At 37.6% G+C, this 26,213-nt stretch overlaps 1 protein-coding gene across 2 annotated transcripts in view; it reads right to left on the reverse strand.

Annotated features, from left to right (window-relative positions):
* Window positions 1–633: 633 nt before the first annotated feature.
* LOC124800079 (unextended protein) overlaps window positions 634–26,213 on the reverse strand; it is a 504,663-nt gene continuing 479,083 nt past the window's right edge. Inside the window, exons 11-15 of one of the 2 annotated variants that reach the window (XM_047262968.1) lie at window positions 26,038–26,176; window positions 19,990–20,219; window positions 12,162–12,236; window positions 9,017–9,093; window positions 3,062–3,191 (exon numbers count right to left, since the gene is read on the reverse strand). In XM_047262968.1, the coding sequence (XP_047118924.1) occupies window positions 9,061–9,093; window positions 12,162–12,236; window positions 19,990–20,219; window positions 26,038–26,176 (477 nt within the window). In that variant the 3' untranslated portion in view covers window positions 3,062–3,191; window positions 9,017–9,060. Of the gene's footprint in view, window positions 3,192–9,016; window positions 9,094–12,161; window positions 12,237–19,989; window positions 20,220–26,037; window positions 26,177–26,213 lie in introns of both variants that reach the window. The other variant, XM_047262967.1, reaches the window with a different exon arrangement.

The raw sequence follows: 26,213 nt of genomic DNA on the forward strand, positions 1-26,213 counted from the left end.
GGTTCCAAATGTAACTGCAATTACCCTATACCATCATGTTCACTTTTCTTGTATAATGCAGTGAGCATTCTGCTTCTTATAGTGGGATGATTGTATTACGACACAAGAAAAACTACAAAATTACTATGATGTTTATAGCTCAACTATTTTATCGATCCTTTACGTCAGTGTGTTATTTTTAGAACCGGAAAAATATATGTAAACTACAATATAATGTGTGCCATCAATTTTTATGAAGAAATACAAAACAGGAACAGATTATATTGTTTCATACCTAGGTAAGACAAGGTAGTAATTGTAACATGTTGTTGGTTGCTGTTACAACCCTTTGTAATAAACTGTGACACCATACAAACTTGACATTTTGCATTATGGATGTATTATTCATTTTCCTGAGAAGTAAGTTTCATTCATATCAATTGCTTTTCGTTTTGGAGCCTAAAATATGACACATTATATTATAACCGGTCACAAATTATAAAGTTGCATTTAGTGAGGCACACTGATCTATTGAGGTCTATAAAGCATTAATCTCAAAGAAATATTAACCCCACTTACTCTGTGATCTTGCCTTATTGCACGTACTAACTGATTGTGATGTACACTGAGGTTAAAACCACAAAAAAATTAAAATTAATGATCTCTGGCAAGTTTTATTTTGCAAAAAAATATTAGAAATATAATCAAACAGCAACATATTTAAGTACACCAGTAATAAATAAAAATTAAAGCTACAATACATACACATATTTCTATTTAAGTACACCTATAAGAATATATTCAAACCCCAGGTTATGCCACTAAGTCAGGTAATAACATATTTCTTCTGGAACTTTGGTCCTTTAAATATGTCCCTTCTTTTTAATATAAAGTGCTAAATGTTGACAATATCACAGTACTGACATCTATGGAAAACATTCTAGTACATTACTTAAAAATATCTGCCATTTGTCTGAATACTAAAATACACACCAACTGTACACACAATAGTATACAGTAAACAAGAACAATGACATATAATCTCTTCCTAAAATCTATACACATTTTCAAAAGCTTTTCTGCGCCTGAATCACAAGGCAGAAACTAAAAATATCTTCAGAATGTAAAAGAAACTTACTGCTTCAGTTAGTCCCATAAAGTTTTTTTATCAAGTAGTGTGCTGCTTCAGCACAGGCAATATGAGCACTCACACAGAATGCACTGCATATTCAATTGCTTCAGTGTGAAGCCTGCGTACACCATTATTAGTTTATTCAACACAACCAAAGCAGTAGCGACACACAAATAATGTCTAAGGTAAGTGAAAATCAACAGCATATGCAACGTGACAAAATGTTATGAAAATAATAACTTAGCTACTATACAAATACATCTGCAGCAGCTACAAAAACTGTCTTACCATAGGCTTTCACTTTTGTACCTTTTTAAACCTCTCAAACATTTATTATTCTTATATAATTAATACAAAAATAACATCACACTGCTTGTTTCTTTTCCGTTATTACAAGTTGTTTTAACTACTGAATTAGTTTATTAGATTATGAAGACTCGGATGATTTATGGGAAGGACTCTTGTTGTGCTAGATAATTTATGTCAGTCTATATTTTAAAATTCCTAACACTTTCTGTAACACATGCACCAGTAAATTATTTTTGGACATCAAAGAAATATGAAACAGAAATATGCTGGTGACAGCTCTCAACATGGAACTTGATTTTTCACATTTTAGAGTCCAGATTTTTATATGGCATGTCCATAATTTGTTATTATCTTTCAAGTTATTTAGGCACTGTTCACTACTTACATCACCAAGTTACACGGCACCAAAAAATATTTCAACATTCTATGAAAAATGTTCCAAATCTCCCATTGCACCACAACAAATAACTGGACAAGATGTTAACATAGCAAATCTTAAAAATTTATACATTTCAGTTGTGTTAATTCCACAAACAGGAACAATCTACAGATAACCACACTGATAAACATCTCACCATTTTAAAACAGTTACATGAAATATTTTACATTAATCAAAACTGCTGCATTAGTTACCCCCATTTTCATTCGAGCAACAAGAAAATACTACAAAAAACAATGAAACACAATAATGAACAACTGTAAAATAGTAACTTTCTTAAAACACACATGTGAATTACAACAAGTTATTAAAATGCTATGATGAAGGCAAACAGTCTACAAAATGCCATTAACACAGATATAGTAGCATACTTTCTCAATTATTTACTTGATTCATATGAGGTGATACAATTACAGTATTACCATAATAAAAGGGTGTATAAAAGGGCCAGGTTCTACTAAACAGCACAGCATTAAAAAATACTCTTAAGTTTTCTTCTTCCTTGTCTCCACTTAAAAAACTATTTTTCATCCCAACACTCATTATGTACACAGAATTAAAGTTACTAATGCACATTTATCATAACTTACATGAAATTTGAGGCAGTTCTTATGGAGGCAATAGATGTGGGAAGAGTTACTGAATTTCTTACCAACATACAGAGTGTACACTTTCCTTCATTTTCTTTGTTTTTACCATCCATTTGGCAACTAATAAAAACAAATGAGCCTTAACTAAATGTAAATGAATTAAATAATTTAATGACCAAAAGATTATAAAGTGTCACACATGGCAATGTTCTGATTAGTTTCATACACTGCATCAGGACCGCTGAAGTAGGACAATTGGAGGACAAACAAGCTGAAATGCCACAAATACACATTAAATGAAATGACACAAATCATCCACACTTACCCCACTATAATAGCAAATCAAATTACTGAACTATCAGATGCAATATTAATGCAATGGACTGATAGAATATCATAATTTGTGCCGGAAATATGAACTTGCATGATGAGGACTCTCGATAGTTTACGACAATACTCTTTACTGGATTCACAAGCCCCCCTCATACTCGTGCACCTTAGTTTGAGTGGCAGCCTCTTCTTGTGGGCTGCCTTTGGGCAAGTGCTAGCACTCTGGGCAGTTAGGTTTAGAAGAAGAGTCTGGCAGCAGCACAGCATGTTCCTCTCCTTCTACTGCTACTTCACCTTCCACTTCTTCCACAGGCTTTGCACTACCATTTGGAGGACTGCGGGCAGGTGTGTTGCCTGTTGACCTGCGACGTTCTGCTTCTGCTATGTATTGCTGCAGCAGGCTTTTATCGGTCTGTCAGATGAAAAATTTAAATCTTCATTAAAAACTGATAAATCATGAGAATTATATTAAGTAATGGGAGAAAAAAAACAGCTGTATGAAATGTAGATTTGTTGAGTATTATATCAAACATTACAGCTAATAGCAAATATACACGAATTTTTCTCCGTGATATTTCACATAATTTCAACCTAAAATTTCCTCATTGTTACAGACAGTAAATAGTAACAATGAAACTCCAGAATATCATCCATTCCTACATCACTGCAGTTTAAACAAAGTGCAGCAACCAGAAAAGAAATATTTATTTCTGACCAGGAAAAATGGCACAGTGATGAGCAAAATGGACTTTCATTTGGGAAGAGCAATGTTTAATTCATATCCAACCATTCAAGTTTCTGTTTCCCAGTTTCTGAAAACATTTCATTTGTAGACCCTTCAATAAATCTGTGGCCATATTTTCTCTCAGCTTATCCCAGTCTGAGAATGGGCTATAACTCAATGTATAGTTGACAACAAGGTCAAACAATGGAAAATCCAGGATAGAATATAGCAATATTATGAGAAAGAAAGTTGCTACTCACCATATAGCGGAGATGCTGAGTTGCACTCACACTACATCCCCCTACCCCCATCTTTCAGCCATTCCAGTATGGAGCAATTACTGTTTAGTGTCATAGGAGACATTGCACTACAGCTAGTAAATAATGAAAAATTATTCTGGATTAAGGAAAAATAATACAATTAAGGTGATAGAGAGAAGACGGAAAGGTAAGTTTAAAGTCTTTCAAGATAATTAGAGAAATTACTCAAGTGAAGAAGGCTGAGTTATACTATCTGCTTTGCCCTACCATAGGGGTGATTGTGCATTTCACCTGCTGTGATTCAGGAAAATCAAGAGAAATTTAAATAAAAATTATGGAACCGAGTCTCAAATCTGAGGTCAATATCCTGATCACTGTGCCCTACTCCTTGGTAATTCATAGTGATACTTTTGCTAAATTAAGTAAGTAAATCAAACATTATGCCAGACATACAAAGAAGCTGGAAATTGCATGCATAAATTTTCTGACCTTCGTGGATCATTTCAAAAGGTTAAAGGTCATACATAAAATACTTAAATGAAGACAAAGAGACTTTCACAAGTTAAGTATATGCAAGCACCATTAATCGGCAACATGTACCATTCACCTCATGCATGAAAGTTTGTTACAATGAGAACATGCAAGTCGATTCGTTAAGCTTACACGTTTCAATCGCTCTTCTAGAAAATACTAGTTTTTTTCCACAAATATTTTTTTTCACATTTAGATTAAATTTAGGTCTAAATTCAAATTTTACTAATCGTCCCCCCATGCACGATAATATGCTGAAAGACGGTGCAGTAATTAATGTACTGACTTTGCACTCATGAGGACTGCAATTCAAATCTCTGTCCAACCATCCATATTTAGTTTCTTTCACAATTTTCTCCTCAATCACTCAAGGTAAATTATGGAGTGGATCCTTTCAAATCGATGCTTCCATTTACCTTTTTTTATTTTTGTTGACGTTCATATTATTAGTATATCTGTTCCATTAATGAAATTTGCGACCACATTATAATTCTGTCAAAGTTTTTAGTTCTTTTCCCACAACTTTAATTCCTCTTCCAAATTTCTCCTTGCTTTCATTTGTTGCTTGCTCAGTATACAGACTGAGTAACATCAAGGATTGTCTATAACACTATCTTTCCTCTTCTTAACTACTGCTTCCCTCCGATGTCCTTCACCTGTTACAGCTGCAATGTGTTTTCTGTACAAGTTGTATGTAATTTTTTGCACTCTGTATTTTATCTCTGCTATCTTGAAAATTTATCAAAAGTTTGCTCTAAATTTAGAAGTGCTATAAATGAAGGTTTGCCTTTCTTCAATATAGGTGTCAGTACTGCCTCATGTGTTCTCTCATTTATCTGGAGCCAGACTCATCTTCCCTGAGGGTTGGCTTTTACCATTTTTTCCATTCTTTTGCAAATAATGTGTGTCAGTATTTTGCAACTACGATTTACTAAACTGATGGTCTGTAAGAGTGATACCTGTCAGCACCTGTCTTCCTTGGATTTGGGATCATTATACTCAGAGTATTTTGCCTGTCTCACATCTGGCACACCATTTTTGTTGTGCTTGCCTTTCATACACAGAATTCATCAGATCATGAAAATGCAGTCAGTGCAGCATATAATGACACTGCAGTTATGTTTATGAGAGGAGGATGTGAGGTACAAAACAACTGAAAGGGCTGAAAGCAAAGCTTTAAATTAAAAAATGTAATTTCAGTTACAGATGATGAATCTTGTTACTGCTGCTTGAGCTTGAGCATTACTACAGAGTGTCGCTGCCTGGCCCACATTTTTTGCCATCTGCTATAATGTGACAAGCTTGCACAAGTTTCTTTGCACCTGATACTCCTGGAACCAAGCCATATATCACTGCCATGATGGGTGGGAGATCCTAACTACATCACATTGTTGATTGCACGTATTTTAAGCAGCATAAATAAAATACAGATCGTGCAAACTGTCTACGGAATACAGACTTAACTAACCAGTATCAATTATCTTCCAACCTACATACATTTCATCCTGCTTATTGTATTTATGCCTTGATCATTCTCTTATAATTTGACTGCCCCCCCCCCCCCTTCTCTCTCTCTCTCTCTCTCTCTCTCTCTCTCTCTCTCAGCATTAATTATTCTTTGGCATTTCAAGATTTCAAGGTGTGTCCTATCAACCTACCCTTTCTTTTAGTGAGATTGTGCCACAAGTTCTTTTTTCCAGATTTGACTTTGTACCTTTTCATTAGTTATCCAGTACATGTATCTCGCATTCAGCATTCTTAGAAGTAGAATGACTTGTCCCTACTTCATTCCACCTGCTGGCAATTTCTAACCATTCTTTTAATAATGTCTCATTTTATGTGAGTCCATTCCTACTAGAGGGTAATCATACGGCTACATTCCTGGAAAATATATGTATGAAATAACTGGAGTATATGTATTACTAAGTGTGTACCACCAACTGCTTAGTGCAACTTCCACTGGCAACTCCAACCAAAATATGACTGTCACATGACTAGCAATCTGGAGTGGGGCAGGAGAGGGGGAGGAATAGCAGGATACTGGTGGGGGGAGAGAAGAGGACTGTCTGGCAGGGTGTGCAGGGACTCAAGATTGCAAGGTGCAGTGTCGGGAAGTGGGGTGTGAGGAGAAAAGATAGGGACCAGAAAACGAGAGGAGCAAGAACACGAAAGAAATGCCCAGTACATTGCAGAGGGTAGCATACAAAGAGGGTTAGGAAGTGTGAAAATGGAGGAGGTGATAGGATGAGGGGTGGAAACTGTTGGTTAGAGGGTGTGGGGATAGTAGGTTACCATAACCTGAGGCCAAAATAATTTCGGGTGTGGAAAATATGTTGTAAGGATAACCCCCATATGGACAGTTCAGAAAAGCTGGTGGCTGAGGGGAGGATCCAGATGGCCCGGGTTGTGAAGCAGCCATTGAAATCAAGCATTTATGTTCAGCTGCATGTTGTGCCACATGGTAGTCCACTTTGCTCTTGGCAACAGTTTGGTGGTGGCCTTTTATCCCAGTGGACCGCTGGTTGGTACTCATACCAACACAAAATGCCATTTAACGATTGCTGCAGACCTGATATACCACATGGCTGCTTTCACAGGTGGCCTGGACTTCGGTGGAGTAAGCTAAGTGTAAGACAAGACTAGAGGAGGAAGTGCTGGGTGGGTGGTTTTGGCAAGAGCAAAGTAGATCATCCTGTGGAACACCATGCAGCTGGAGGGTAACATTCTGAATTTCAATGGCTGCTTCACAGCCCAGGCCATCTGGACCACTCCCAAAATTATCCTGGCCTCAACATACGTTAACCTAATGTCCCCACACCCTTCACCCAAGAGTTTCGGCCCCCTCACCTTATCACCACCTTCCTTTTCACATTTGCCTCACTCTTTTTGTGTGCCTCCTTCTGCCTATGTATCTGCTCATCCTTTTCCCTTTCCCTGCTTCACTCCTTTTCCACTCCCTGTCTACCCCCACACCGCCTACCTCCTGTCACTAGGCCTGGCAGACTCTACTCCTGCAAGCCCTGCCAGACAGCTTGACTGAAAGCTATAATGTGTAACAGTCTTTTCATTGTGCCTGCCTGCAACTCAGTGTGTCATCTTTACAGTGAATAGTGATCTATAGTTTTCCTAGTTGCTTTTGTTAGTAAAGTTTCTCATTTGCCAAAAAATAACATGTTGTAATTTCTCTGTCTGGTAGTAAAAGTTGTGTTTTCTTCATTAAAGTTGCAATTATTTGTGACACACTATGCTTAAAGGCCTGCATTTCATCCAACTTCTTCCAGTGAATAGATTCTGCCATGAAATTCCATTCTGGAAGGACTGCACAATATCAATATGTGGCAGATTATGGAACCATAACATTTGCCAATTAAGAATCTGCTTACATTTGAGAACAAGTGGCATTCAGAGGTGGCAAAATACACTGCATATGGTGGAGACTTCAACAATTGCTACTGCAAATCCTACTGTGTTCTCATTGTGAATACACATTTATGAGCAGGTGCAGTGTCATGAGGAAAGACTTTTTCCCTACTGATCTACATTTTCACCTAAATGTACTTACATACTCTGCAAGCCGCTGTAGAAAGCATCATGGGGGTACTTTGTACCATTGTTACTCATTGTCTTTCTTGTTCCACATTCAAATAGTGAGATGGGAAAATGATCGTATGTGTCTGTACAGGCTATAATCGTTCTGGTCTGTCCGCAAGATGTACATTGTGGTCAGTATAACTGTTTCGCAGTCTTTCACAAATCGGGTTCTCTCATTGTCTGCAGCACCATTTGATGGAAAGATCATTGTCTTCTCTCTAAAGATTAATATTTACATTCATGGAGCATTTTTGTGGCATTCTAGTACTGAATGAACTGACTGGTAACAAATCAAACAGTAGGTCACTAAAATTGCTTTGAGGTCTTCCTTTACAAGCTGCTTCTCATTTCTTCATCCATACTTTCACTGTTAGGTAACAAATAAGATGAGTGCCTCATAAGATGCAGGGAACAATGATCTTAACCTTTTCAGTAGATGAAACTGACTTCTTTGCATTTGTAAGGTATGCAGCCATCCAGACTTGGCATGTAGTAAGACCTCAGAAACATCTTTATCACTCAATACTTTATTTATGATGCATTTCGAGTAATCATCATCAGATAACTGCAACCAAATTTACACAAAAGACGAATCAGAAAAGCCCAATATTAAAAGACCAATGGGCCATCAGGAACAAAGTACACATTGAGCACAAGTACTTACAATATGCTTAGGAAGTGAAGTCAAATGGATTTATAATCATTATGACTGATGACTCATATGTGGATTTCATATTCTTAATTGACAAAAATATCAAACTGTCACACAAAAGACGTCATTGTCCTCTCCCATGCAGAGAGGCTTTAACAAACAACAGATAATTCATTATGCTGAAGCTATCGACACATTTTACATGCTTTGATTGCAAAGAAAATTCTCTAATAAATTATATGACACTCAATGGAATGTTGTCATTGAGCTTCATTGCAAAATGTGTCACAGAACCAGTCACCAATTAAGGTCTCTTTAAGCTCATATAACCTTGTGGCTTTCACGACAGTCAGGATTCGAAGCAGCCATTGTCCGATCAGCAGTTCTCACACAAGGGTAAATTCTTAACAGCACATCCATGATAACAGGCAAACATTAATGAATCACATGCAGGTTATAGCATTCAACACCTTTCTCACCATTGGCAATGATGTGTAGAAGATCTGTTGAATCATCCTGATGCCTACTGACGGTTCGTAATGTACTTGAATCCAGTCTGCACATGATAAAATTCCTCTTAGTAATTGCAACTGATAAGTAATAAATATCAGATTTATTCACAAAATATTCATCCTTTATTTGCTGTAAGTACATTTATTCATTTTGAGCAGTGTCACTGATAATGCAAAAACTTGGTCCCATTGGTCCAAACACTGCTGGAAACACTTTTGCATCACAATATTTTGGAACAGTGTAATTTAACGTTGCTTTACAGATACTGTTTTATCTTGACTCAACACAAATCTGTTTTAATACTTTTTCAGTTAATGTAATTGCCAAAATATTTATATCATGTCAAATTGGAGAGTGGGGACATCACAGTAAAGCTGTATGCAATTGCAAAATCCTGCATCAGAGGCAGATAATGATTACTAATGGAGCTGCCAAGTTGACTGCTGCCCATTGGTCAGATCATTTGCACTGTTAAAGATGACTAAGATAATGATAAAACTTATGGTAGAACTTCTTTGTAATGATTTTGTCTTGGAAGGTATGCACTCACGAGAGCAAAAGAAAGTGATCTTCATCATCTGTAATTTGTAATTCGATAGCTAAAAAATCTAATCACCATGTGGCAGCAGGAAAAACACACATATAAAGGTACTGAAATCTGCAAGAGCCAGTGGCTCCTCCTCCCGGCACAAAAGTTGAAGAAGAAGGAAGAGGGTTAATGGAAGAGGTCTGGTGAGATGTAGGTAATGGGGAGAATTCAATGAAGTCTCCCAGAACCCCAGGTCAGTGGAGATTTACTGCATTGGATGAGAAGGAAAGACTGATCATTGGAGACTGCACTGGATGAGATTTGTGTTGTCATTTTTGTTGATATATTGAACCGTGCGACTACTGTTCTTTCTGATATATTAGCTCATTGATAAATCAGCCATGTGGCCATCAATCATTGATTATTTTTGTTGATGTATGGTCTACAATTTACTGAAGACTAATTGTCATTTTGCTAAGGTGTGTCAAACCCACAGTTAATCACCAGTGATTATAGTGTTCAGCAAGTTGTGGTCACTATTTAAATTGTTCTTCATTTCTTAGTGTTTTCTAGGTGGTGTTTCTTCTGTTCCATCTTTTGCAGCTTCAGCATAAATTTCATGTTTTCTCCTCTCAATCACAAATCCTCACTCAAAACTGGTTGTATAAATCAGTGCTAATAACCGTTTGGTTTTTGATCTTTCTAAACTGTTGCTTCAATTGTCCTACATAGCCACAATGTATAATCAGCGACAGTCATCATCTTTGGATGACCTACTGGATGTAATTTGCTGTCCACTATCGCAAAATCATTTTTTAAGTGATCAAAATATCCACGGGTGTGCTGGCGGTCTACAGTGTCCAACGGGCACAATATTTTGGCGATCATACATGTCGCCATCATCAGGTGAACTGACGGACTGAGCTCCTGTGAACGTGCTGACACGGAGATCCGTACGCTAAGGCTGCTCAGAGGGAACTGGGTTCAGTCGCGGCGGCCGATTTAAATACCCTCCGCCCACGGCGCGCTCCTTCCGCCATCCGTGCCCCGTGTCATGGTCGCGCGGTGGAACAGATTGCGACGGTGTCTGAGATGACGTCGGTGTGATGGCTCTGTCCACCGTGGTCGTCACAACTATACATCACACTGACATCATCTCAGACGCTATCGCAATCTGTTCCAACGTGCGACCGTGGCGCGGGGCGTGGACGGCGGAGGGAGTGCGCCGCGAGCGGAGGGTATTTAAATCGGCCGCCGCCACGACCGAATCCAGTTCCCTCTGAGCAGCCTTAGCGTATGGATCTCCATGCCGGCACGTTTACAGGAGCTCAGTCCGTCAGTTCACCTGATGATGGCGACATGTATGATCGCCGAAATATTGTGCCCGTTGGACACTGTGGACCAGCAGTACACCCGTGGATATTTTTACTGTCAAATACACCGGGAGAAACTCAAGAATCACATTTTTTAAGTGGTTACCACTCCTTCATGCCCATTATTTAATTTCCAAGACTCAAAAACTATCAAGTATAATTTACACTTTGATATTTCCAAGCGTCTGTTATTTCACGGTAGTTAAAATTAATTATTATTATTATATAAAATTATTATTATATATAAAAATCATTACATTCCATCAATCATTAACCAAATTTTAATGTCTTTAACACTGAAAATAATCAATTTTTGGCAATATAATTTAATGGATAGACCAAAGAATTTACTCACCAAGTGGCAGGAGGACAAAACACATGAAAGAAGGTTAAAGGTTTGCAAGCTATCAGAGGCAGAAGGGTTGAAGGGGAAGGAAGAGTGGTGAAGGAAAAGGACTGGTGAAGTTTAGAAAAAGGAGTAGAGTTCAAGAAAGTCACCCAGGACTCTTGGGTCACGGGAGACTTGCTGGACAGGATGAGAAGGGAAGACTCTTTCCCTCTCATCCTGTCAGGTTAAGTTTTCCCTGACCTGGGGCCCAGAGTGACTTTTCTGAACTCTACAGTTTTTTCTAAACTTCTCCAGTCCTTTTCCTTCGCCCCTCTTCCTTCCCCTTCAACTCTTCTGCCAAAAGCTTGCATACCAATAACCTTTTTTCATGAGCGTTTTCTCCTGCTGCTGCTTGGCAAGTAGATTTTATCGATCCATATGTTATTGTCTGGTATTTTTATGTGTGGGAAAAAATTTAAGCCTCCTGTGAATGTGCCCCCCCCCCCCCCCCCCCCCGCACCTCTCAGCTGATGGACAACTGCTATGTTCCTTTGTTGAGATGGTAAAAATTAAGCTTCAAAATTTCTAGTACATTTCTTTTGGACAGTAGTGACCAGTACTCTGTGTCTAATGACCTGGGTTTCAGATCCACAAGAAGAAAATTAAAAATGGAAGAAGTATTTTTGATATGAAAATCAGATATGAACTAATGACAATAACTTGTTTTTACAATGAAAAATAATATTAGGAATTGAAGTAGAACATACTTCGACAAAGAACTGTCTGGGCAGATTAAAATAAGAATCACTGCCTTTCATATACAATAGTCTACTACCAGTACAGGACCCAAGATTTTAGTACCTCCTTTAGTACAAGCTTACCTGTGAGTAATAGTTGGATACAGGAGAGTCCATTGGTCCCTGGCTTTTGTCATCTTCATCCAGAGAGTGAAGCAGCTTTGAACAGAAAATATGTCACTAATTATAGCATCACAAGACTTCACTGAAACAAAACATCTTTTAGAGATCAAAATTGAAATAAAATATGCCATATATAAAAATATTTTATTATTTGAAGTATGATACCTCAAACAAATCAAGAAACTACTTGCATTTCTAAGGAAGTAGCCATTGTAGTGACTGCTTTTTTAACTTTAACAAGATAATTACGCTCTGATACTGTTAATCAAGAACACCAAAGGGCAAAAATGGTGGAGCTCCTGTGGAATCTCATGCTAGATAATATGAAGAAATATTTTGTACATGTGGTGTCTGTTCTTTCAGAGATGTCCAACAGAACAAACACCACATGGATAATTAAAGGTGAGGATGACCAGTTGATAACTTCAGTACAGATGCACACCAAGCTCAAACTATTACAGGAATCTGCAAAATGCTGTGAGTAATGAGGGTAATGGACAAGGGGCACTACATTAATAGTGTGGATAAGTTGAGAATCTGGGTCTGATGAGAGGCATGCTACGGTAGTCCATGCAGTTGTGATGACCACTGTGTCTGGATGGCACAGTGATCTGCACATCTGCCTAATAAGCAGAATTGCTAGGTTTGAATTCTGATCTGGAGAGAAATTTTCAACTTTCCCTTTTCATTTAAATCAATGGCCACTAGGGGCTAATGCCATTATTCCTTTGTATTTTGAGAACTATTTTTAGTCAAATAAGTGTGGGCTCTTAAATGGGATGTAAAGGTGACCATTAATTGAATGTATTGTGCACATAAACAAATTTCCAGCATTAGTCTCTTTTCTTTTGTGCCAGGCCTTTTGAAATGCAAAAACACATTTGTGTTAAGAAATGACAACATGCACCCCATGGACTGCTATTGACTGATACCTGGACCTTTTTAGGATTGCTAAAAAATCAATTAAATTATAGACACACCGTCACAAATTACATTAAATTTTTTTAGCACTTTCAGCCTCAACAAGAACTGTGTCAATATGTTAACTTCATTATTAAGATGTCCAACCATACACTCTTATTGAACTACTTTATCTCAATTTAACAACCCATAAATTTCATAACAATTTTTATTCTCTTGCTAAAGAGCAAAAAACATTCCAAAACATGATATGAACTCACATGCATGGATCTGATCTGAAATACAGGTCTTATGCCATTTGGCTATAGTTCCAGTAAACAAGGGCATTTCTGCTCAAGTACATCTCCAATGGCTCAAACTCACTAGTTATTCCATTTCTCAGAAACTACTATGCTGCATTCCTGATAAATGGCTATAACATATCCACAATTTTAAGGTTTCTAATTACTCTACTTGGATTGAAATCAATTCTCCATTATGAACTTTCACCTTGATTTTGCAGAAACGCAGGCATAGTGACTTTCAGAGCAGTTTTTTCAACTGGCCTCAGGCAGTACTTCGATGTTCATCGAAATCAGAGGAGCAAAGGGCTGACAAGATGGTGATGCGTGTAGATGTAATAGTAAGTTGCTCCATAAATCATGAGTATTTAGCTTCTATAAAGTGTATATTATGTGACAAAGTCATATCAGGTGGTGTTAGAGTATGTTCAGTGGTGCATAGGTGATATCATTCACTCTGCTTTGCGAAAGTGGACCATGAAAACATACCGTGTGCTTCTGGAACAAAGTGTAACAGTTGTTTAGCTGCAACTGAAATGTGTCATGCAAATTGTGAACTTAAAGTATTAGAAACATTGCAGAAAGAACTGAAAGACACTTGAGAACATTTTCTGCTGCTGGAAAGCATGGTTAAAAGCCCATCTGAACCACCACATGAAGAACTCTGACAGTTTCAGACATACAGTGAACCAAATACGTGTGCAAAATCTATACATATTTCAAAGGCATTTAAGGTTCCCTTAAGAAATTTATTTCAACATCTTATTATGGGTTCAGAACAAACTCATGAGTTTATCACCACAGACGAAGTGCATTGATCTGAATCTCTAGGAATGGAAAATAAAATGAGCAATATGTCAGTAAAATCTGGCTGTCGCGAGAATGTAAACAAAGTGACACAAAAAATACCAGTATTAGTGCAGTTTTGCTTGCTGACAGCCATGGAAGAGGACTTGTGCACATTCTTCATTACCAGCAAGATTTAAATGTTACAAGCACTGTGAAACCTGGAGCAGGTTTGCAAGAAGTTCTAAAAGACTATAAAATCAGTACATGTGTGTGCCACAGAATCAGTGTATTGTCATTTTAGGTGGCTCAAACGACATGTATAAAAATGCAGCAAACAGAATCTTAAGAGATGCACTTTTAGGTGATCAAAAAGCGATTGTGATTGGTATACCTCACAGAATCTGCTTGTGTAAATAAAGAGATTCAAAAAGTAAACAGCAGTTACTGAAAGATCCGCAAGCCCACTTCAAATGCTTTTTTCCTCCCTGTTGATGATTTAGAAAGAAAGCATTTCACAACACACAGAATGCATCTAAATAAATGGGGCAAATCACAACTCGGCCAGAAAATCAGTGGAAAGTGTTTTTTTATGACAGTCAGAAATGTGACAAAATTTTACTGCAGCTGTAAAGGAGATGTGCAAAATATCTTCCCTACAAATAAATCCTGCTACAGCAGTACTAAAACAAAAAGAATTGGTTACAGTTCAAAGTGTTGAGAAAGAAGTTATAAGAACAGTAGTAGCAGGTAAAACAACACATTTTGGACCAGAGAACAAGAAAACAGCAAGAGTGACAACATATTCAGCTGCAGAAATAATTACATCATCAGATATAACAATAAAAATATCCACAAGGACACAACCTGCTAGAGCAAGACAACCACCATCAAGAAGTGTGGATTTTTACTGGCCACAGATGAAGACAGCACCTCCATAATTCATCCCGGAAGTGTTCTTCAGATTAAAGTGAAAGGAAGGCAAAGACAAATAAAGGTAAGTGATGATTCAGAAATGCCAAGCAGAAACCCCAAGTTTATAACTGTCCATTAGAATGTGCAGTCATTGTGACACAAAATTAATGATCTAGAAGTATTACTGCCACATCAATTAAAAGAAGTATCTGTAATGTGTTTTAGTGAACATTGGCTAACTGATGAGATGTCAGCAATCACAAGTATACAGGGTTATGTTATGACATCTTGTTTCTGTACAAAAATATCTACGCATGGAGGAACATGTACATTTGTGAAAGACAGTATTAGCTATTGCTGCCTAAAATCTCTCAAAAAGTTGGGAAAAGAAGGTGATTTTGAAATTTCTGTTGTAGAACTAATCTCAATAAAAACAAACTCAAACATAAAGATATTCTTTAACCAACTTGACAGTAGTGTTGACAGTATCAGGGACCTAAACAAAACAGTTATAATATGTGGAGACTTTAACAATGACTTTAACAAAGTTTAAAAGGTAGAGATGATCTTATGGCTATTTGTGCAACATACAATCTGCCCCCAATTATAAATTAAAGTGTATCCAGCACCACTATTTATATGATACTGAAACAAGGAAAGCCATGAATATGCACCTAGATACTTCAACACAAGTTCAAGCAACCACTATGCACAGCTTCTTGAAATATTTTCATTGCTGAACTTAATTAAACAAACAGAAACAATAAACAGAAACAATAAAAATAGGGAGAACCTTCAGCCATCAATACATTGAATACTTTAGGAATTTACTTAAGAAGGAAACATGGACTGAAATGTACAGATACGAAAACGCAGATGAGAAGTTCATCATATTTATGGATATATTTACGCATTATTTTAATATGTCATTTCCAGTTAAAAATCAGAAAATCAAGTGTAGTAGGCTGGTTGGCAACTGGCATAAGAAAGTCATGTGCTGAAAAATGAAGTTTATATTAGATCTCCTAGTCTTCCATAGTACCCAATGAATTCCTTCGATATTTCAAGAATTATGAAATTATTCTTAAAAAAGTGATCAAAGAAGCTAAAGTAATGGCAAATGACTGTTACGTAAATAACTCCCATAACAAAATGAAAGCTGTATGGAGTATAGTGAATCATCAAACATACAATGTTTCTCCTCAAAATTCCAAAATTAAATTGAATTGTAACTGCAAAGAAATTAATGATCCTAAAGAAATAGCAAATGTGTTCAATTTTAGCAATATAAGTGAGCATTTAATTGTTGAAATCAAACAAAGTGCCCAGTATCATCTGTAAATACCAACATAAATCCTACTTCACTGTTTCTCTTGCCAACAACCCAGAAAGAAGGCATGTCAGTTGGGATAGGCTACAACCCTGCCTCACTCCCTTTTCAACTACTGCTTCTCTTTTACGCCACTCTACCCTTGTAACTGCCACCTGGTTTCTGTACAAATTGTAAATAGCCATTCACATCCTGTATCTTACCCCCACCACCCTCAGAATTCCAAAGAGAGTATTCCACTCAACAGTGTCAAAAGCTTTCTCTAAGTCTACAAATGCTATAAATGTACATTTGCCTTTCCTTAACATATCTTCTAAGAGAAGTCATAGGATCAATATTGCCTCACATATTCCTACATACCTCATGAATCCAAACTGATCTTCCCTGAGGTCAGATTCTACCAGTTTTTCATTCTGCTGTAAAGAATACATGTTAGTATTTTGCAACCACGACTCATTAAACTTGCAATTTGGCGATATTCACACCTGCCAGCACCTGCTTTCTTTGGAATTTGAACTGTTATATTCTTCTTGAAATCTGAGAGTATTTCCCCTGTCTCATACATCTTGCTCCGCAGATGGACACATTTTGTCATGGTTGGCTCTCCCAAGGCTATCTGTAGTTCTAACAGAATATCATATACCGCCAGCACCTTGTTTCAACTTAGACCGTTCAGCACTCTCTCAAATTCTTCATGCAGTATCATATCTCCCATCTGATTTTTGTCTACATTCTCTTCCATTTCTATAGTGTTTCCCTGAAGTACAATGCCCTTGGATAGACCCTCTATATACTCCTCCAACCTCACAACTTTCCCTTCTTTGCTTGGGACTGGTTTTCCATCCGAGCTCTTGATATTCATACAGAGGGTTCTCTTTTCTCCAGAATATCTCTTTAATTTCCCCTTGTGGTGTATGCTTCTAAATTATTACATTTGTCCTCTAGCCACCCTCACTTAGTTATTTTGCACTTTCTATCAATCTCATTTTTTAAATGTTCGTATTCCCTTTCATCTGCTTCATTTACTACATTTTTGTATTTTCTCTTTTCATCAGTAAAATTCAATATCTCTTGTGTTGTCCAAGGATTTCTACTAAGCTTTGTCTTTCTACCTACTTGATACTCTGCTGCCTTCACTTCATCTCCCAAAGCTACCCATTGTCCTCCTTCTACATTCCTTTATCCTGTTCTTGTCAATCATTCCCTAATGCTCCCTCTGAAACTCTCAACAACCTCTGGTTCTTTCAGTTTATCCAGGTCCCATCTTCTTAATTTCCTACCTTTTTGCATTCACTTCTGTTTTAATCTACAGTTCATTACCAATAAATTGTGGTCAGAGACCACATTTGGCCCTGGAAATGTTTTACAATTTAAAATCTGGTTTCAAAATCAATCTGAAACCTGTCGGTGTCTCCAAGTCTCTTCCCACATATACAACCTTCTTACATGATTATTAAACCAAATGTTAGTAATGATTAAATTATGCTCTGTGCAAAATTCTATCAAGGGGCTTCCTCTTTTGTTTCTTTCCCCCATTCCATATTTACCTACCATTTTTCCTTCTCTTCTTTTTCCGACCATCAAATTCCAGTCCCCTAACACTATTAAATTTTTGTCTCCCTTACCTATCTGAATAATTTACTTTATCTGATCATATATTTCTTCAATCTCTTCTTCAGCTGCGGAGCTAGTTGGCACATAGACTTTTACTACTTTGATGGGTGTGGGCTTTGTTTCTGTTTCGGCTACAATAAAGTGTTCACTATGCTATTTGTTGTAGCTTATCTGCATTCTTATTCATTATTAAACCTACTTCCGCAGTACCCCTATTTGATTTGATTTTATAACCCTGTATTCACCTGACCAGAAATCCTGTTCCTCCTGCCACCAAACTTAGCTAATTACCTCTACAACCATTTCCCTTTTTAAATTTTCTAACCTGCCTGCAAGATTAAGGGATTTGACATTCCACGCTCCGATCTGTAGAACACCACTTTTCTTTCTCCCAATAATGACATCGTCCTGAGTAGTCCCCATGTGGAGATCAGAATGGGGGACTATTTTACATATGGAATATTTTACTCAAGATGATGCCATTATGATCATTTAACCATACAGTAGAGCTGCATGCCCTCGTGAAAAATTATGCCTGCAGTTTATATAAAATTAAGAACTTTTACTGCCAGAGTGAAAGTTATTAACTTCATTTAATAAAGGCCAACAAAAGTTCCATGCTATTATACTAGAGTTAAGTTATTTCAACCTCACAGTTTATAGATGTCTCATGTCAATAAAATAAAATAAATAACTCATTTCAGCTAAATAATAGGATGTAGAAGTGGGCAAGTTGAAGTGAACCTGCTGTTTACTTACACACTATCACTTTCCTGATGAAGTAAAATGCACATTTCAAGAAACCTATTTCATATTAGATCACTGTTGCTACCACTTTTTCCATCATTACATAGGAAAAACAAAGTCACATCCCTCCCCCTTGAGTGAGCAGCCTGTGTTGTGAGCTCATCACCCAAAGTGGTGCCACCTAAGAATGTTTTTCACTTTTTAAAATTATTTTTCAGTTTTTCTGTTGCTTCTGCTATGAAAGACAAGGTTGGCACCTTACCAACAGTTTTTACCCCAGTTGTTCCTCTGTTGCTCACCACTTTACACTGAAGGTGAGTGATACTCCGTTCTTGTACCTTACTTCATTAAAACTTCCTGACAAATGTGTGTACTAGACTGGGACTCTAACCCTGAGCTTGATCTTTCAGTGGCAGCACTCCAGATGACTGAACTATTCAGCCACAATCACAACCCCACCAATATAGCCAAGGCTGTGGCTAAGTCAGTGCACATATCCTTTCTTCCAGGAGTCTTAGCCCAGCAAGGAATGAGCGAGAATGACTGAAGTTTGGAAAGCACGAGGGGGATACTTGAAGAATTAACGTTGTGAGAGCACGTCATGAGCCTTGCATGGAGGTCTGCATCAGGCACAGCACTGCTTGCAGAAGGCTTCAAGTTTGAGTCCAGTAACGTGCACCTGTGCACGCACACACAAAATTTCTTGTAATCAAATATTCCACCACCGAGTGAAAAATTAATCTGCATCCTTTGTGAAATTCTCAGACATATTTTCATTGATGAAATTTAGTGCATTTTTGTTTAACCAAATATTTGCTACTGAAATGTGTACCTGGAAAATGGCCCAGGCTACGAATGTCTAGGTGCAGTTCAATCCACTAAAACCTCTACATGTAACTGGTATCAATAACAGAAACAAAATTAATGCCCTTTATTTCTAACTGAGCAACACTGGAATGATCAGTGATATTAGCAATGATGTTTTAAAATGAAACAGTGTATCATAAACATTACCCCTTTATTTTCAAAATATGAGGATGAAATTGCTATGAATAGCTTGTTACCTAAACAGCAGAAGTGTTAGACATGGGTACCATTAAATGCAATTACAGAACATGTAATAAGTTGAGTGATCTGAAACAGAAAAATAAAATGCAACAAAATGATTACAGATTTTAATAGCAGTGATACATACCTTCTCCACTTCATCATCAAAATGATCTTCAGACTGCCTCTCAGTCTTATCACGCTCCATTAGTGTGGCACGCTTAGCAGCCAAATAAAGTGAGCGCTTCAGCCGCATGTAGAAAACATCTGTAATTGCTCTAACTGTGTAATCTGGTATAAATGAATGGCGCAACATGCTGTCCAGATTCACTGACTGAATAGAACCAATATTCTGTGGATTTTGAGTTGTTGGAGAGTCTGAAACATAATCAGAAAGTATGCAAAAATATAAGAACCAATGCTCTAACATCTGCTTCTTTACTTTGCCTCTACTGTCACTGATGCAATGAGAATGTGTGAATGCAGTTCCATCAAAGCTATTAAATTTAAATATTTACATAAAGTTGGTCAACTTTATTGCAAAAAAGGATGGCAGTTACAGTACTAACAATAAGATGATGTGTCACAAATCTAAAATGAGCTAGCAAAATCAAATAAACTTCTGTCACAGAAAGTAATAAACATATTTTATACTAGTACAATAAATGCTACTCATGCAGGTTATGACATTTCATTATTGCTACTTTTTCAGTTCTCTTTTCTCTTCTAAATTTAGTCCCTTTTACCTTATCTGATTTTGCTACATTTTTACTCATTTTGCTTAGTGAATAGTGGTTATAGTGCAAACATAATACTTAAATAGTAGCTCGGTGAAACAACAACAGGACTTTAATAATACACACTTTTTTGTTGTTGTTGTTGTTGTTGTCTTTAATCTGAAAAGAATCTTTTATTTTACTTGTCTCCTGGACTCCCTATGCACTTTTTACCCCTCTATATTTCCCTCCAGTACTGAACTGACAATTCTTTGGTGTCTCAGAATGTGCCCTAATAACTAATCCCTCCTTTTACTCAAGTTGTACCACAAATTTCCTCTCTCTCCCTCTCTCTCTCTCTCTCTCTCTCTCTCCCCCCCCCCCCCCCCCCCTCCCTCTCCAATTCTATCCAGTACAACATCATCAGTCAAATGATCTAGTCATCTCAGCATTCTTCTGTATCACCATATTTCAAAGGCTTCTGTTCTCTTCTTATGGGAATTTTTTATCATCCAAATTTCACTTCCATGCAAGGCTACACTCCATACAAATATTTTTGGAAAAGACATCTGAATGATTATATTCAGTGTTAACAAATTTCTCTTCTTGAGAAATGCTTTTCTTCCCACTGCCAATCTACATTTTATATCCTCTCTACTTCAGCCATCATCAGTTATTTTACTGCCCACACACCAAATTTCATCTACTACTTTTACTGTCTCATTTCCTAATCTAAATCCCCCAGTATCATCTGATTTAATTTGGTTATATGCTACTATCCTGGTTTTACTTCTGTTAATGTTCATCTTATATCCTCATTTCAAGATACTATTCATGCCATTCAACTGATCTTCCAATTCCTTTGCTTGCTCTGACAGAATTCCAATACCATCAAGAAACATCAAATTTATGAGGGTGGTTTGGAAAGTTCTTGGAATTACCACGAGAGGTCAGTGCTATACAACAAGTTGTTCACATGATATTCATTGGACTGTGCACATGTGCCACGTCAGTGCTCTTGGAAGAGAGCTGTGGTGGTGACATGACTCTGTTGTTGTTCCCATGTAGTTATTAAGTACTTTGTAAAGAAAGGTATGAAAGTAAAGCACATTCACGCTGATTTCCAGAATACACTGGGGCACTCCGCTCCTTCATATTCAACTGTTGCCAAGTGGACAAATGAATTTAAATTTGGTCGGGAGACCTTAGATGATGATCCACACAGTGGTTGGCCAAGATGTGTCACTACTCCAGAAATCATTGCACAAGTGCACAAAATGGCCATGGAGGATCGTCAATTGAAAGTGAGTGAAACTGCTCACACTTGCCAGATGTCATCTGAAAGGCTATATCTCATTTTAACCAAAGAATTAGCAATGAAAAAAATATCTGCAAGATGAGCATCCCGACTCACAGAGCTGGATCAAAAATGCATTAGAATGGACATATCACAACAATGTTTGGCCCATTTTAGGAGAAACACACAAGATTTTTTGTGACAATTCGTGACCACGGGTGAAACTTGGGTGCACTACTATACCCAAAGAGACAAAACAACAATCAAAGCATTGTAAACATGCTGATTCTCCGACAACAATCAAAGCATTGTAAACATGCTGATTCTCCGACAACAATCAAAGCATTGTAAACATGCTGATTCTCCGCCACCAAAGAAAGCAAAGACAATTCCTCTGGCAGGAAAGGTCACGGCATCAGTATTCTGGGATGCAAAGGGCAATCTGTTTGCTGGGCAAACAATTACTGGAGAATACTATGGTAATCTCCTGGACAAATTGCAACAAAAGATACGTGAAAAAAGGCCAGGCTTAGCAAGAAAGAAAGTCATCTTCCATCAAGACAAGGCACATCCACACACAAGTGCCATCGCCATGGCAAAATTACACGAACTACGGTAATTGTTGCCACACCCACACCTGATATGGCTTTGTCAGACTTCCATCTCTTCCCAAAACTGATAATTTTTCTTGGTGGATGAAGATTCACTTCAAACAAAGAATTGATAGCCGGAGTTGACAACTATTTTGCAAGCCTGGAGGAAACTCATTTTCAAGGTGGGATCAAGGCACTGAAACATTGTTGGACCAAGTGCATTAATCTACAAGGAGACTACATTGAAAAATAAAAAAAGGTTTAGTGATGTAGGTACTTTTTCTCTGTTCCATCCTCAAAACTTTTCAAACCACCCTTGTATTTCTTCTCTCTGAACTTCAGTTCTCTCTCCTATTTTTTGTCTCCTTTTCTGTTGCTCAATGTACAAATTGAACATCAGGATTGGCTACAGTTATGTCTCACCCCCTTTTCAGCCCCTGCTTCCCTTTCATGCCCTTTGAATCCTAATTCCTGTCCAATTTCTGTGCAATTTGAATATAACTTTTTGCTTCCTGTATTTTATCCCAGTTACCTTCAGAATTTCAAAGAGTGTATTCCAGTCAACATTGTCAAAAGCTTTCTCTAAGGCTACAATTCTATCATGTAGGTCTGTCTCCCTTTATCCTATATTCTGGGGCAAGTAGTAGCATCAACACTGCCTCGTGTGTTCCAGCATTTCACTGTAACCAAAACTGCTGTTCTCCGAGGTCAGCTTCTGCTAGTTTTTACATTCTTCTGTATATAATGGATGTCAGTATTTTGCAATCATTAATAATTAAACTGATAGGTCAGTAATATTCACACCTGTCAGCACCTGCATTCTTCATAACTGGAATTATTACAGTCTTTTTTAAGTTTGAGGGTAGTTCACCTGCGTCATCCATCTTTTACACCAGGTGAAACAGTTTTGTTATGGCTGTCTCTCCATAAGATACCAGCAGTTCTGAGTGAATGTCTTCTACTCTAGGAGCTTTGTTTCAGCTTAGATCTTTCAGCATTCTGTCAAATTCTTCTTGCAGTATCACATCACCAATCTTATCTTCATCCGTTTCCTCTTCTCTTTGCCTTCAAGTTCATTTCCCTTGTATGATCCCTCTATACATGCCTTCCACCTTTCAACTTTTTCTACTTTGCTTAGCACTGGTTTTCCATCTGAGTTCTGACATTCATAGACCTGCTTCTCTTTTCTTCAAAGGCCACATCAGTTTTCCTGTAGGTGACATGTATCTTTCCCACAGCAATAAATGCTACCTCACATTTGTCCTCTAGCAACCCCTACTTAGCAATTTTTGCACTTTCTGTCAGTCTCATTTTTCAGGCATTTATACTCACTTTTGCCTGTTGCATTAGCTGTATTTTTACATTTTCTCCTTTGATCAGTTATGTCCTCTATCTCCTGTGATACCCAAGGATTTCTACTAGGCCTCGTCATTTCATCCATTTGATCCTCTTGCTGTCTTTACTAATTCATCTCTCAAAGTTAACCATCTGTTGTCTATTGTATTCCTTTCCCCTATTTCACTCAGTTGTTGTTTAATTCTTCTTTTGAAACTCTCAACAACCTCTGTTTCTTTCAACTTATCCAGATGCTATGGCCTTAATTTCCTACTTTTTGCAAATTCATCAATTTTAATCTACAGTTTGTAAGTAATAAATTATGGTCAGAGCCCACATCTGCTCCCTGGAAATGGCTTACAATTTAAAATCTGGTTCCAAAATCTCTGTCTTACTGTTATATAATCAATCTGAAACCTTCCAGTGTCTCCAGGTCTCTTCCCCATACACACCCCCCTTCTCTCAAGATTCTTAAACCCAGTGTTAGTGATGATTAAATTATGCTTTGTGCAAAATTCTACCAGGCAACTTCCTGTTTCATCCTCCCCCCTCCCCCCCAATCCATATTCTCCTACAACTGTTCCTTCCATTCAATTTTATAGTATCCAACTCCACTCCCCCATCACTATTAAATTGTGGCTCCCTTAACTACCTGAATAACTTATTTTATTTGATCATATGTTTCTTCAATATCTTCATCATCTGCTGAGCTAGTTGGCATATAAACCTGTACTGCTGTGGTGGGTGTAGGTTTTGTGTGTATCTTGGCTGTGATAATGCTTTCACGTGCTATTTGTAGTAGCTTACCTGCATTCCTCTTTTCTTACTCTTTGTTAAACCTACTCCTGCATTACCCCTAACTGATTTTGTATTTAAAAACCTGTACTCACCTGCCCAGAAGTCCTGTTCCTCCTGTTAGCAAATATCGCTAATCCACACTATATCTGACTTCACTCTATCCACTTCTCATTTTATATTTTCAAACCCACCCACCTACCTACCTACCTACCTGATTAAGGGAGGTAACATTCTATACTTTGATCTGTAGAATGCCTGTTTTGTTTTCACAGTGTTCTAAGCTAATACAATACTTTGCAACACATGAGATATCTGCCTTATGGATTTCCTCTGTTGAAAAGGTGAATTGTTTATATTATATGCAGGAGTAAATTTTCTTACAAGTATACAAAATGTATGGTCAGTACATACTTCCACCAGATGAGTTCCAAGATCTGCCAGCACACAATTAAAAGTAGAACAAAAGCACTACCCAGATTTTGGAAACATCACGAGCAAGGGCAGAAAGAGGGATAGGTTATGGAAGACTCGAAAGAAGGATGTGGGTTTTAAGGGAGAGGGTAAGGAGTCATTCCAATCCCGGGAGTGGAAAGACTTACCTTAGGGGGAAAAAAGGACAGGTATACACTCACACTCACACACACACACATATCCATCCACACATATACAGACACAAGCAAACATATTTAAAGACACAGTTTAAATATGTCTGCTTGTGTCTGTATATGTGTGGATGGATATGTGTGTGTGTGCGCGAGTGTATACCCGTCATTTTTTCCCCCTAAGGTAAGTCTTTCCGCTCCCAGGATTGGAATGACTCCTCACCCTCTCCCTTAAAACCCACATCCTTTCGTCTTTCCCTCTCCTTCCCTCTTTCCTGATGAGGCAACAGTTTGTTGCGAAAGCTTGAATTTTGTGTGTATGTTTGTGTTTGTTTGTGTGTCTATCGACCTGCCAGCGCTTTCGTTTGGTAAGTCACATCATCTTTGTTTTTAGATATATTTTTCCCACGTGGAATGTTTCCCTCTATTATATTAATAAATTTCCATGTATACATGTCTGCACCATTCCCCATTAGCTCTGCCAGAATCTGTGCAACTCTCTCAGTCCATATAGTCTTTCCTGATACACTGTTGTAAATTCCTCTTCCAACCTATCACCTGTTCTGCATTAACACTATCCATCTCACCTGATACAACTATTCATCCATGTTGAGCTGCTTAATTTTTTTTTCAGAATCACAAGGTTTTTGTTTGTACAGATGAATTGATTTTCTATTAAATAAGGCACAAATAAGGGAAGCAATACATCTGACTATTGTGGTGTTAGTTAAACTGGCATGCTGGCCAACAATGAATATAAAATGTGCAGGTAGTATATACAACTGCTTCATTGTAGTATTGTATATGATGAAGTGTTTATCACTATGCTTAAATATGTTTACATGAATGGCTTACCTACAACTCCAACATTTTGTGCCAGAGCTTGAGTGCCGAAATACGTAAATGGTCCACTTTCAAATACCATGCTTTCCTGCCCAACTGTCACTTCAACACGGCCTTCTAATATTAGAACAAAATAGTCCACTGGTTTACCCTACAAATAAAGCAAACATTTTATGAAATATTATAAT

The sequence above is a fragment of the Schistocerca piceifrons genome, chromosome 1 (genome assembly GCF_021461385.2).
Source record: "Schistocerca piceifrons isolate TAMUIC-IGC-003096 chromosome 1, iqSchPice1.1, whole genome shotgun sequence".
Taxonomy (NCBI): domain Eukaryota; kingdom Metazoa; phylum Arthropoda; class Insecta; order Orthoptera; family Acrididae; genus Schistocerca; species Schistocerca piceifrons.